This window comes from Acipenser ruthenus, chromosome 15 (genome assembly GCF_902713425.1).
Source record: "Acipenser ruthenus chromosome 15, fAciRut3.2 maternal haplotype, whole genome shotgun sequence".
NCBI classification, from domain to species: domain Eukaryota; kingdom Metazoa; phylum Chordata; class Actinopteri; order Acipenseriformes; family Acipenseridae; genus Acipenser; species Acipenser ruthenus.
In genome coordinates this window covers 16851521-16865065 of record NC_081203.1, presented here as the reverse complement: position 1 = coordinate 16865065, position 13545 = coordinate 16851521, and the positions used below count along the sequence as shown (strand labels likewise).

General features: G+C 45.3%; 1 protein-coding gene across 2 annotated transcripts in view; it reads right to left on the bottom strand.

Annotated features, from left to right (window-relative positions):
• Positions 1-669: 669 nt before the first annotated feature.
• slc10a1 (solute carrier family 10 member 1) overlaps positions 670-13545 on the bottom strand; it is a 59307-nt gene continuing 46431 nt past the window's right edge. For both annotated transcript variants that reach the window (XM_058987221.1, XM_034037374.2), the window contains 4 exons: positions 10881-11085; positions 6227-6405; positions 1848-2047; positions 670-1444 (listed from right to left, as the gene is read on the bottom strand). In XM_058987221.1, the coding sequence (XP_058843204.1) occupies positions 1383-1444; positions 1848-2047; positions 6227-6405; positions 10881-11085 (646 nt within the window). In that variant the 3' untranslated portion in view covers positions 670-1382. The remainder of the gene's footprint in view (positions 1445-1847; positions 2048-6226; positions 6406-10880; positions 11086-13545) is intronic.

Here is a 13545-nt window from a genome sequence, read left to right as displayed (position 1 = left end):
CCTTTTGCAATAATTATGTTACCACAGTACTGTGTGTACACACAATGGCAAAAACACCAGTTATCCCAAACAATACCTTGGTCATGGTTTCTGCTGGATATCATTTTTAAGGGGTGAAATGTGACAATTTTGAGAGAAATTCTTATATAGAATCTTGAATTCCTTGAGCATTTAAATGTGGGTGTATTCTACTAATCAATAGCTTGTTTATAGGCTGTATTGCATGTACACATCCTAGCCACGGTATTAGAGCTGTAGCAGATTGGATTTGGCATGGTCCAGGTGTGGGGCATGTTCTCCTAGTATACCCCAATTAAGCATCATTGCAGATCCATTCCAGCCAACAATGTTGCACTTGTATAAATACCCTGATAAGTTCAAGATGATAATGCATCGCTTCAGTGGCAAAACTATGAATTGTTTTAGGTGCATGAGTGAGACTTTGGACGTCTTCCATGGCCACCACAATCCCTGGATCTCAATCCAATTAAGCATTCTTGGGGTGAATTTGAACAACATGTTTGTTACAATCCTTTGCCTACCTCTCTGTTCCAGTTGTGTGAAATATTAATGACGGAATTGATTCCAGCATTTTGTGGAGTCTGCTGTGTTGAGTCAAACGGTGGCCCAGCCCAATTATATATAGGTCCAAATAAAGCTGCCAGGCAGTGTATTTAGGATATGTTTAATTTCAACTCCTTTCATTTCAATTACAGTTGTGATTTTAGTATTGTCCTTTATTTAAAGTAATGATAATATAACAAGAATAAACAACTTCTTAATGCTATAGTTGGCAATACAGTAAGTTAAAAGTACAATCTGCATCTCAAAGGTATGTGAACATTATAAACACCAGATATTACTCATGTGTGAATGTACATTTTTGCCATCTCTAGCCCTTATCCTTTATCTCAAAAATGGTTGTGATACTGCCACTGTAAGTTCCATTCTTTAGTGCAGTAAATAATGCCTTCATTTTTCACCTCTCCCCTGTCTACCTTCCACTCAGGCAATACTTCCGCAGTTCATACTGGCACCAGGTCTGTGTCAATTCAATTGCAGGATCACCTGAGACATACACCATCTCTCTTGCTCAACAAAAAAACAGCTAATGACAAATCAATCCCGTTTTTAAAAGGTTTCTTTAAGTGATATGTTATACCCCTTTGGCTGCATTGAAATGAACATACCCCAAGCTTGGTGAATTGAACACCATTATGTCAAGTTTTGTTCAACAGACTCACTCCTGATACTGGAAGAGGATGAAGACTTGTCTGATTGAAGTACACATCCTCCCCTCATGGTTCTTATGATTAATAGCAGGGTTTCCAGTTCAAAATGGCAGAGGCGTGCACATGTCAGACTATCAGTGTAGCGCAGGTCTACGGCAGCTTCACTTCATCCACTTTACTGTCCACAGCTACGTACACAATCATACCAGAATCTGGGTGACAAAAGAGAAAACAAACAATCAGAAAAGAAGCTTGCAGCTTTTAAATCTGATTTACTACATTTATTGTTGTTTTTTGTCAGGGATATTAACATACTGCTCATTGTTCTCGTGTTACAAATGAAGGGCATTAAAATGTTAACAATATGCGAATATGGACTGGAATTGAGGTGTATTATGGAACTATAGCCTCCGAGGGGATACAGTGTCCTAGGAGATTAGATTACACGAAGCCAAACACTGGCAGTAGTTTTCCACAATACCTAGTGCATCTATATAGAGGAGACACCATGAATTGTAATTACTCCATGAATGAGGATGAGGCCGAATAACCCTGGAGCCCCCGTGGGGACTGGTTGTTTACATCTCTCCTTACAAGGAATGACAGAATACTTGCCGTCTGCTTGTGGCCTCATCCTTTCATAACATCTGAAGAGAACGATGAAGAGCAGGGCCTCTCCGGCCTGGAACAGGATGTAGATGAGAGGGAACAGGTACAGGGGTCCGATGACCTCAGCTGGGAAAGCCACTTTCAGAATAGTAGAGCACAGCTGGATATTTTGGCAGCCTGTCTCCATGGAGACCGTCCGTTTGCACCTGAACATGAAGCACCACAACAGTAGGAATCAGAGGCTTTGCTGCAGATGTGATATTATCACTGATGCAGTAGTTCAGAACAAACCACACAAGCAGTGCACGCACAGGACAGAGTCCTCATAATCTATAGGACAAGCCACACAAGCAGTGCACGCACAGGACAGAGTCCTCGTAATCTACAGGACAAGCCACACAAGCAGTGCAGGCACAGGACAGAGTCCTCGTAATCTACAGGACAAACCACACAAGCAGTGCACACACAGGACAGAGTCCTCATAATCTATACTACATACAGTACTGGCCCAAATTATGGCAACAAATGATTTACAGCAAGACTAGGCGTGGGAAAAGTTTTTCCCAATTTTCCTCACTCAGACCCTTACTAAATATTTTGGTATCCATAAATAGATAATCGTGTACTCTAAAAATATGCTCAATATTTTAATGAGTAAGACATCTCACAGGTAGGATGTTACCTCAAAATGTTCTCCTTTTTCTTGAAAAGCAGTATAATTGGGGATGGGGAGTTTGTTGCTGGACAATTTCACTCAGACTACTTTCTCACTAAATACCCTGGTATCCCTGAATATTAAAATGGTCTCCTCTTTAAAAATATGCTATTGATGTTATTGAGTAATCCGTTTCACAAGTTCAGTGGTTCCCTAAATAGGGTTTATTTACTAACAATGCTGGATGACTGGGTGGAGCATTTATTCTCTATTTTACCCAAAACATGATTTTCCTGAATAGAGACTGACAAGACTGGTACCGTATTCAATATAGTGCTGTCCTGAGTCAGAAATCTATTCTGAGGGTAGACTGGTACAGTATTCAAGCCCACTAAATGAAGGAGCATCTCTATAATTAAAGGCAAAGTAGTCGATAAAACATTCTTCATTAATGGTGAGGCAATACCAACAGTGTCTGAGAAGCCATTGAAGAGTCTTGGGAGATGGTACGACGGGGATCTAAAGGACACAGTTCGTGTGGGAGAAGTTAGACAACAAGCAGTGGAAGGGTTGAAGAGCATAGACAGCAGCGCTTTACCAGGCAAACAAACTCTGGTGCTTTCAGTTTGGTCTACTGCCAAGGTTGCTGTGGCCACTGACTGTGTACGAGGTTTCTTTGACAACAGTAGAGAAGCTGGAAGCTTTAATCAGTTCATACATCAGGAAATGGTTGGGAGTTCCACGCTGCCTCAGCAGAGTGGGACTTTATGGTAAAGGAATACTGCAGCTACCAGTCTCCGCTCTAACCGAGGAGTTTAAGTGCGCCAAGGTCAGACTGGAAATGACATTAGTAGAGTCACGCGACAAATGCATAAGGGAGGCAGCACCTGTGTTGAAAACTGGAAGTGAGCGGCAAAGAAAGCCATGGAAGATGCAAAGGCTGCCCTTCGAATTGGTGATATCATGGGGCAAGTTCAGCATGGAAGAGGGGGTCTTGGTCTCAGTTCAGCTCCTCCTACATGGCACAAGGCAGCCCCAGCTGGTAGTCAACGAGGTGCAAAAGCAGGAGGAGAGGATGAGGTGTATAAAGGCCATTTCCCAGGCCAAGCAGGGAGAATGGAGGAGATGGGTGAGTGTGGAACAATGCAAGATTGGCTGGCAAGACCTATGGTCAATGGAACAGAGCAGGATCAGTTTCCTCATCAGGTCAACATATGATGTTCTCCCATCACCACAGAACCTAAACCTCTGGGTAGGAGAGGATACCTCATGTCCTTTGTGTTCATCACCTGCAACATTAAGGCACATTTTGACAGGATGTAAGGTGGCTCTTAGCCAAGGACGGTTTACTTGGCGCCATGACCAGGTGCTGCGATGTTTGGCCTTAGCATTGGAAGACAAGCGTAACATGACCAATAAGTTGCCACCTGTTCCATCAAAACATTACACACAAAAGACAACATTCCTCCGCCCAGGAGAGCAACCACCAAAAAAAGGTGTTAAAACCAATACTCGCCCAGGACAACTGGAAGCTGCTAAAGACTGGAAAATGCTGGCAGATGTTGGTCAACGGTTTATTTTTCCACCTGAGATTGCCACCACTAACCTTTGACCAGATATTGTCTTGTGGTCTGGATCAGCATGCCTTGTTCACCTGGTAGAGTTAACAGTGCCATGGGAGGATGCTGTAGATGAGGCGTATGAGAGGAAGAAACTGTGGTATGCTCAACTAGCCACTGAAGCGGAACAGCGAGGATGGAGAGTCAAGGGTTTACCCAGTGGAGGTGGGTTGTCGAGGATTTGTGGCACACTCTACAACCCAGTTTCTCAGAGACGTCGGATTAAGTGGCCAAGAGTTGCGTCGCACAGTGAAGAACTTATCTGAAGCAGCAGAGAGGAGCAGCAACTGGCTGTGATTGAGAAGGAAAGATTCTGGCTGGGGATCTCAAGCACAATAGAAAGAAAGAAACGCTGATGTACAGGTAAGTAAGCTGGGCTGAGTTGAGTGGGGGACGGAGGGGGATGATGCTGGGACGCCAGAATCACCGTCGAGCCCTCTTGAGGTGTCGTGGGCTAGTCGACGAAACACTGAGGATGGAAGGTGCCCACTTGAATACTTGAGTACCCTACTTAGCTCAATCCAGACGGTTGTCATGCTGATGCGCTGGGGAGGCCGCACTGTGGTTGATCCCCGGAGCCAGCATCGCAGCCGTTGTGTGTGCTGATGCGCCAGGAAGGCAAAATAAGCTGATCCCTGGAGCCAGCATTACACTTCAGCCATTAACACCAGACAGAAGGATATCTACATCATCATATGGAAGGAAACGTAAATGGATGGAGACACATATGGATCACATTAGTTTACTGTAAAGCTACGTCTTAGTTGGTGCTTGTCGTGTAATGGAAATCAACCTGAGTCAGAAATCTATTCTGAGGGTAGACTGGTACAGTATTCAATGTAGTGCTGTCCTGAGTCAGAAATCTATTCTGAGGGTAGACTGGTACAGTATTCAATATAGTGCTGTCCTGAGTCAGAAATCTATTCTGATGGTAACATAGAGAGAAAACGTCACACCCAGTCATTGTGGGAAAGACTTCATTAAAATATCTTGAATATTTTTAAAGAGTAGACTTATTTTTTTTCAGGAATACCAAGACATTTAGCGAGTGAGTAGTCTGAGTGAAGTTATCCGGCAACAAACTCCTCATCCTCTGCTGTACTGCTTTCCTAGAAAAAGGAGAACATTTCAGTGGACCATTCTATGTGTGCGATGTCTTGCTCATTGAAATATTTAGCATATTTTTAAAGAGGAGATGATTATCTATTCAGAGATACCAGGGTACTGAGTAAGGAAGGGGTCTGAGTGAGGAGAAATGGGCAATGCAATCCCAAACCCTAGTCTTGCTGTAAATCATTTGTTGTTGCCATAATTTGTGCTGGTACTATAGGTTCACTGCAAAAGGAGATGCAGATTTACTGTAGCTATTAGGAAAGAGAAGAAAAATCCATGCAGTTATTGTTGTGTGACAGAGGGACAGAGGGACAGGCATTAGGGTTCACATTTTGTATGATGACCCTAAATAGAGTTTGATAGTTCAGGACAAATCTCAATGACACAGCCTGTGTAATGAATGGTGGTCACTGTATTTAATGAGTGTGGTGAATGATACAAGAAGAAATGTTTGGCATCACCTGGCTTGAGGCTCTATCGCCTGGCTGTGTACACGAGTCGATAGACCTCCTGTGGTTGACCATGGGGGAATTGAAGAAAGGTGGTGATTGCGGGCAGTGCAGGGGGGTGAGTTGATTGAATGAAAAGAAGGAAAGTCACAGGACAACTTATACATTTTTTTGATTGACTGAAAGGTGACGTAATGTATGTCTCCCTCACAGGGAGACAGAGAGCAGTGTGCAGTACTTCTGTGACTGTGTTTAGAGTTGTTACATTGACTTTCCTCACAGGGAGACAGGAGGCAGTGTGCAGTACTTCTGTGACTATATTCAGAGTTGTTACATTGACTTTCCTCACAGGGAGACAGGAGGCAGTGTGCAGTACTTCTGTGACTATATTCAGAGTTGTTACATTGACTTTCCTCACAGGGAGACAGGAGGCAGTGTGCAGTACTTCTGTGACTGTATTCAGAGTTGTTACATTGACTTTCCTCACAGGGAGACAGGGGGCAGTGTGCAGTACTTCTGTGACTGTATTCAGAGTTATGGCTTACTTACTTCTCATTGAGACGGAAGAGGCTGGAGAGAATGTAACCGAGCAGGTACCCGGTGAGCGGCATGAAGGCGGCTGTGCCGATCAGAGTGGGAGACAGGACACTCCAGATCGTGCTTCCAATCACCATGCCTGAGAGGACGGCTATCGCCACTGAGGCCAGCAGCAGAATGCTCATTCCAGCCTGGGAGAGAAGGACAGAGAGGCTGCTTACTGACAGCACTTACAAAACACAGAGAGGCTGCTTACAGCACTTACAAAGCACAGAGAAGCTGCTTACTGACAGCACTTACAAAGCACAGAGAGGCTGCTTACAGCACTTACAAAGCACAGAGAGGCTGCTCACTTACAACACTTACAAAGCACAGAGAGTCTGCTCACTTACAACACTTACAAAGCACAGAGAGGCTGCTCACTGACAGCACTTACAAAACACAGAGAGGCTGCTCACTTACAAAGCACAGAGAAGCTGCTTACTGACAGCACTTACAAAGCACAGAGAGACTGCTCACTGACAGCACTTACAAAGCACAGAGAGGCTGCTCACTTACAAAGCACAGAGAGACTGCTCACTGACAGCACTTACAAAACACAGAGAGGCTGCTCACTGACAGCACTTACAAAGCACAGAGAGGCTGCTCACTTACAAAGCACAGAGAGACTGCTCACTGACAGCACTTACAAAACACAGAGAGGCTGCTCACTTACAAAGCACATAGAGGCTGCTTACTGACAGCACTTACAAAGCACAGAGAGGCTGCTCACTTACAAAGCACAGAGAGGCTGCTTACTGACAGCACTTACAAAGCACAGAGAGGCTGCTCACTTACAAAGCACAGAGAAGCTGCTTACTGACAGCACTTACAAAGCACAGAGAGGCTGCTCACTGACAGCACTTAAAAACACAGAGAGGCTGCTCACTTACAAAGCACAGAGAAGCTGCTTACTGACAGCACTTACAAAGCACAGAGAGGCTGCTCACTGACAGCACTTAAAAACACAGAGAGGCTGCTCACTTACAAAGCACAGAGAAGCTGCTTACTGACAGCACTTACAAAGCACAGAGAGGCTGCTCACTTGCAAAGCACAGAGAGGCTGCTCACTTACAAAGCACAGAGAGGCTGCTTACTGACAGCACTTACAAAACACAGAGAGGCTGCTCACTTACAAAGCACAGAGAGGCTGCTCACTTACAAAGCACAGAGAGGCTGCTTACTGACAGCACTAAAAACACAGAGAGGCTGCTCACTTACAAAGCACAGAGAAGCTGCTTACTGACAGCACTTACAAAACACAGAGAGGCTGCTCACTTACAAAGCACATAGAGGCTGCTTACTGACAGCACTTACAAAGCACAGAGAGGCTGCTTACTGACAGCACTTACAAAACACAGAGAGGCTGCTCACTTACAAAGCACAGAGAGGCTGCTCACTTACAAAGCACAGAGAGGCTGCTCACTGACAGTACTTACAAAGCTACTGTTCACATGATCTGGATGAGAACCCTTCAATGTTCATTGTCCTTCAGAAACCAGGACCACAGGAAGAAGATGGAAATGATGTGGAGATAGACTAAGGACAGAGGGCAGGAGACACCTCTGTACACACAGAGTGGTGAGGGGATGGAATGGGTTACCTAGCCATGCTGTTGATGCTCAATCACTGGGACTTGACCTAGAGTAAGACTTTCTTATGTTCTTATATGTATCACATTTCTTTGCAAAGCATTTACTTGAAGGAATGCTAATTATAAGCCAGTTATATGTATTTTTCTGCTGGCCGTTTGTTGCACATTTTTCAATTATATCTTGATATCTGCCCATCCAAATCTCATATGAAGCTACTGAGTGTGTTATAATCTAGGCTATGTTGACTTTTTAACTGTACTGTTGCTTAAGGATATAACTTGGCTCCTGTGAATTTAATGAAACTTTCCATGAATTTATTACACAAACCTGCTACGTACATTACTGGTAAAGCAAGATGTTGCAGGTGGCAACGTGAGTGTACAGGGCCTGTTTCTTTTTGTAGTTGTGTCTTTACAATGACTAGGATGGGCATGCATGACAACACATATTATGTGAGGGGCAGAGGGGCAATGAATGAAGGCCACAAACAAATCTTCTCTATTAAAATCTTTCACACTTTCCAAAAATATCTAAAATGTTGTGAGACAAATACAAATTGACATTCAGCGTCGACTGTTAAGATGGCTGGCGTCTGACTTGTATTGTGGGATCTTAACATGATCTTAACATGTTGTGTAGCACTCAAAGGATGCTTTAGTAGTGCTAGTGGATGGGAACAGCAGCACTCCCAGGAGCCTGCTCTGTGCTGTGTAATTACTACATGACAGGGTAGTAATTACTACCCTCCTCTATCTCCTCTGATGACTTTGCCTCTTTCTTCTGTTCTAAAATCTCAGATATCCGCAAACTCTTTAACACCTCTCCCTCCCCCCACCCCCTCCCACTCCAACCCCTACACCCACTGCATCCCCTACTAACTCACCCTCCTTCTCCACCCTCTCAGACTCTGACCTCTCCTCCCTGCTCCAGGGTCACAAACCCACCAAGTGTGCCCTGGACCCCCCCCCCCCCCCCCCACTCACATCTTTGAAGCTGCTGCTCCTGCTCTACTTCCCTTCATCTCCTCACTTCTCAACACCTCTCTCCTTTCTGGTCTCTTTCTCTCTGCCTTCAAACAAGCCACTATCACTTCCCTCCTCAAAAAACTTACCCTCGACCCCACCTCTCTCCAGAGCTACCGTCCTGTCTCCCTCCTACCCGTCCTCTCCAAAACCCTTGAGTGGGTTGTACATCGCCAGCTCTCTTCTCGACCCTCTCCAATCTGGCTTCCGCTCTGCTCACTCCACTAAAACTGCCCTCCTGTCTGTCACTAATTCACTAAACTCTGCCCGAGCTGCATCTCTCTCCTTTGTCCTAATTCTCCTCGACCTCTCTGCTGCCTTTTACACTGTCGATCACTCTATTCTACTATCCTCTCTCGCTGACCTGGGAATCTCTGGCACTGCTCTGGCCTGGTTCTCCTCCTACCTCTTCAACCGCACTTACCAGGTAACCTGGCGTGGAGCAACCTCCACACCTCGCCCTCTCTCAACAGGAGTCCCCCAAGGGTCAGTCTTGGGTCCTCTCCTGTTCTCTCTCTACACCCGCTCCCTGGGCCCCCTCATCGCATCCTATGGTTTCTCATACCATTTCTATGCTGATGATGCTCAGATTTTCCTTTCCTTCCCCACCTCTGACTCCACCATCCCCTCCCATATCTCTACCTGTCTGCTATCTCCTCCTGGATGTGCTTGCATCACCACAAACTCAACCTCTCTAAATCTGACCTCCTTTTCTTTCCCTTCTCCTCCTCTTCCCCCTCCTCTGATCTCTCTATCTCCGTTCCTCTGGAATCTACCACACTCTCTCCGTCCTCCTCAGCTAAGAACCTCGGAGTCACACTGGACTTCTGCCTCTCTTATTCCCAGCACATCTCCACCCTGGCACGCACTTGCCGATTCTTCCTGAAGCAACATATGAAGAATCCGACACTTCCTCACCAACTACACCACCCAGCTCCTGGTCCAGGCCCTGGTACTCTCCCGCGTAGACTACTGCAACTCCCTCCTGGCTAGCCTGCCTACGTCCGCCACCCGTCCGCTCCAGCTCATCCAGAACTCCGCTGCTTGCCTGGTGTTCTCTCTGTCTCACTTCTCCCATGCAACTCCACTGCTCCGCTCACTCCACTGGCTCCTGATCACCACTCGCATCCAGTTCAAGACTCTTGTACTCGCCTACAGATGCCTTGACCAGACTGCACCCAGCTAGCTCCAGACCCTCATCTCTCCCTACACCCCCACTCGACCTCTCCACTCCTCCTGCACTAGAAGACTGGCTCTACCTCCTCTACGCTCCCCTGCCTCCAGAGCCCGCTCCTTCTCCACCCTCGCCCCGCAGTGGTGGAATGACCTTCCTACAGATGTCAGGACTGCCCAGTCCCTGACCATCTTCAAGACTCACCTCTTCAGACAGCACGTGTAGAAACTCCTCTTTTCCATCTGGACACTTATCACTCTTCCTTAAATGTGCTTTACTTGCTCTTATCTGCCCCCTATTTTACTGCATTTAATCCTGCACTTTAGAGTACTGTAATCTGTCAAGTGTCATTTAATCTGTAGTATTTCGTATTTAATTATATCCTGATATAACTATCACTGACACTGTTATCTGCTCCATTATTGAATCATATTTTGTCATATACTTGTACTTGCTAGAACCACAATCATTGTATTTTATCTTGCTCTTAATTGTATTAATATTTGTACTGTGATTCTTGAAATGTATTTTTGTTTACGACTGTAAGTCGCCCTGGATAAGGGTGTCTGCTAAGAAATAAATAATAATAATAATAGTGAAACACATCATCCTGGCACCGAGGGCACTGAAAGAGATTTGTTTCATTGTATAGAAATTGAAAGGGGACTCATTGGTACAGTGCATTTAAACCAAAGCTTTGAAAACACACAGAATTTCAACAGCAATGAAAAGGACCTGGAGTTCAGCTGTCGGGTATAAACAGTATAATCCAGTGTGCCACTCCAGGGACACAGACTGCTCCTGTATCACTGGTACGTCCCTTTGCCATAACCTACCCGGATGATGATCTTGGAGTATTGCGGTGCCCTGGCATTGAGGAAGATCCCGATGGCGCAGGGCACCAGCGTCATGGCGAGGGCGATGGTGATGCCGCCGTAGGGAACTGCGTTCTCCACGTTGGACAGGCCCTGACAGTACAGGTAGAGCAGCAATGGCATCATGCCCAGAGCCAACACCGTGGAGCAGGTCGTCATGACGATACTACAGGGGGAGGAGCACAGAGTAAGGTTAAAGACAGGTCTGCTTGCTCTGCTAACTGGGTCGCATGTTGGTCTTTGAGCCAGGGACAATGCAGTAGTTGACTGCCATTGATTGGTACTCAGTTGTAAATGTGAGTGAAAGACAACTTTTTGTTTCTTATTGATTCATTCATAGGTTTGTTTGGTTGCCAGAGTTGGGCACTTTACTGAAAAAAGTAACTTATTACTCATTATCCATTTCTTCAAAAAAAAAGTAATATAATGTCCTTATTACTTAATAAAAAAGTAGCACGTTATATTACTCATTATATTTCTTTCTCTTGTCTTGTTCTGCGAAACAGTTGTTGTGACTACTGTTTACTTTTTAACTATATGTCTAGTAATTCATTTATTAACTGTGTCAAACAGGTTTTTAAAATGTTTAGTATAAATACACTTAATTTTTGGCATATGAACATAATGTACTGTATATTTCCTTACTTTCAATAATTTTGCAGTATGAAGAGAAAATCATAGAAATATTAGAATTCAATAAAACCACAAATATCAAATCAACAATAACAAAACAAAAAGTAAAATAAAGCAGTAAATGTAAAAATAATGGGAACTAAGAACCCTAAAACAAGAAAGCGCTTGTCATCTAACATTTTTAACTAAAAGAAGCATTGAGTTCATTTGGAGATACATCTCCTTCACTAGTATAACATCCTGGACTTTGTCTCATATTTTATTCCTATTTCACCTAGTACACTCTGCACTCTGTAGTTAATGCTTAAATAAGTGATTACCAGCCCCAAAACCTAAAGACCCGACCTGGAGTATTAAGTAAATAATAAATGTGTGCAATAAGTCGAGGTGTCCATGTTGTAAAACCTGTCACCTGCAGAGTAGCTGTACTATCGCCACTAGTGTGCATAATGCAAAGGTCATCAATGGATATTCAATGCCAGATGTCCAAGGCCATGAGAAAATGAATCTGTCATTAAGTTCTTCAAGGCTGGGTCGTTGACACTGTTATATACTGCATCCTCTTAGATTACAACATGTACCCTGGCCAGTAACAGTGTTTCATAATGCTATTCCATCTGCCTAGTTAAAGAGATTCTTGCATTTGACCATTAACAGGGCCCATCGAGAGGATGGGGAGGCCAGGGACAAAACGTGCTGCTCCAAGGTCTGCAATGTTTTAGGGTGTTTATGACAGTCCACAGATCTGTTTTCCAAGTAAACGTTCCTGAGGCCCCAGCTGTCTGCAATGCTTGCAACACAGGTGCCCTCAATCTAGTAGATTCTGGAATGCTGGCAGCACAGGTGCCCTCACTACTAGATTCTGGAATCCTGGCAGCACAGGTGCCCTCACTAGTAGATTCTGGAATCCTGGCATCACAGGTGCCCTCACTAGTAGATTCTGGAATCCTGGCAGCACAGGTGCCCTCACTAGTAGATTCTGGAATGCTGGCATCACAGGTGCCCTCACTAGTAGATTCTGGAATCCTGGCAGCACAGGTGCCCTCACTAGTAGATTCTGGAATGCTGGCAGCACAGGTGCCCTCAATCTAGTAGATTCTGGAATGCTGGCATCACAGGTGCCCTCACTAGTAGATTCTGGAACCCTGGCAGCACAGGTGCCCTCACTAGTAGATTCTGGAATGCTGGCAGCACAGGTGCCCTCACTAGTAGATTCTGGAATCCTGGCAGCACAGGTGCCCTCACTAGTAGATTCTGGAATGCTGGTAGCACAGGTGCCTTCAATCTAGTAGATTCTGGAATGCTAGCAGCACAGGTGCCCTCACTAGTAGATTCTGGAATCCTGGCAGCACAGGTGCCCTCACTAGTAGATTCTGGAATCCTGGCATCACAGGTGCCCTCACTAGTAGATTCTGGAATCCTGGCAGCACAGGTGCCCTCACTAGTAGATTCTGGAATGCTGGCAGCACAGGTGCCCTCAATCTAGTAGATTCTGGAATGCTGGCATCACAGGTGCCCTCACTAGTAGATTCTGGAACCCTGGCAGCACAGGTGCCCTCACTAGTAGATTCTGGAATGCTGGCAGCACAGGTGCCCTCACTAGTAGATTCTGGAATCCTGGCAGCACAGGTGCCCTCACTAGTAGATTCTGGAATGCTGGTAGCACAGGTGCCTTCAATCTAGTAGATTCTGGAATGCTAGCAGCACAGGTGCCCTCACTAGTAGATTCTGGAATCCTGGCAGCACAGGTGCCCTCACTAGTAGATTCTGGAATGCTGGCAGCACAGGTGCCCTCACTAGTAGATTCTGGAATCCTGGCAGCACAGGTGCCCTCACTAGTAGATTATGGAATGCTGGCAGCACAGATGCCCTCACTAGTAGATTCTGGAATGCTAGCAGCACAGGTGCCCTCAATCTAGTAGATTCTGGAATCCTGGTAGCACAGGTGCCCTCACTAGTAGATTATGGAATGCTGGCAGCACAGGTGCCCTCA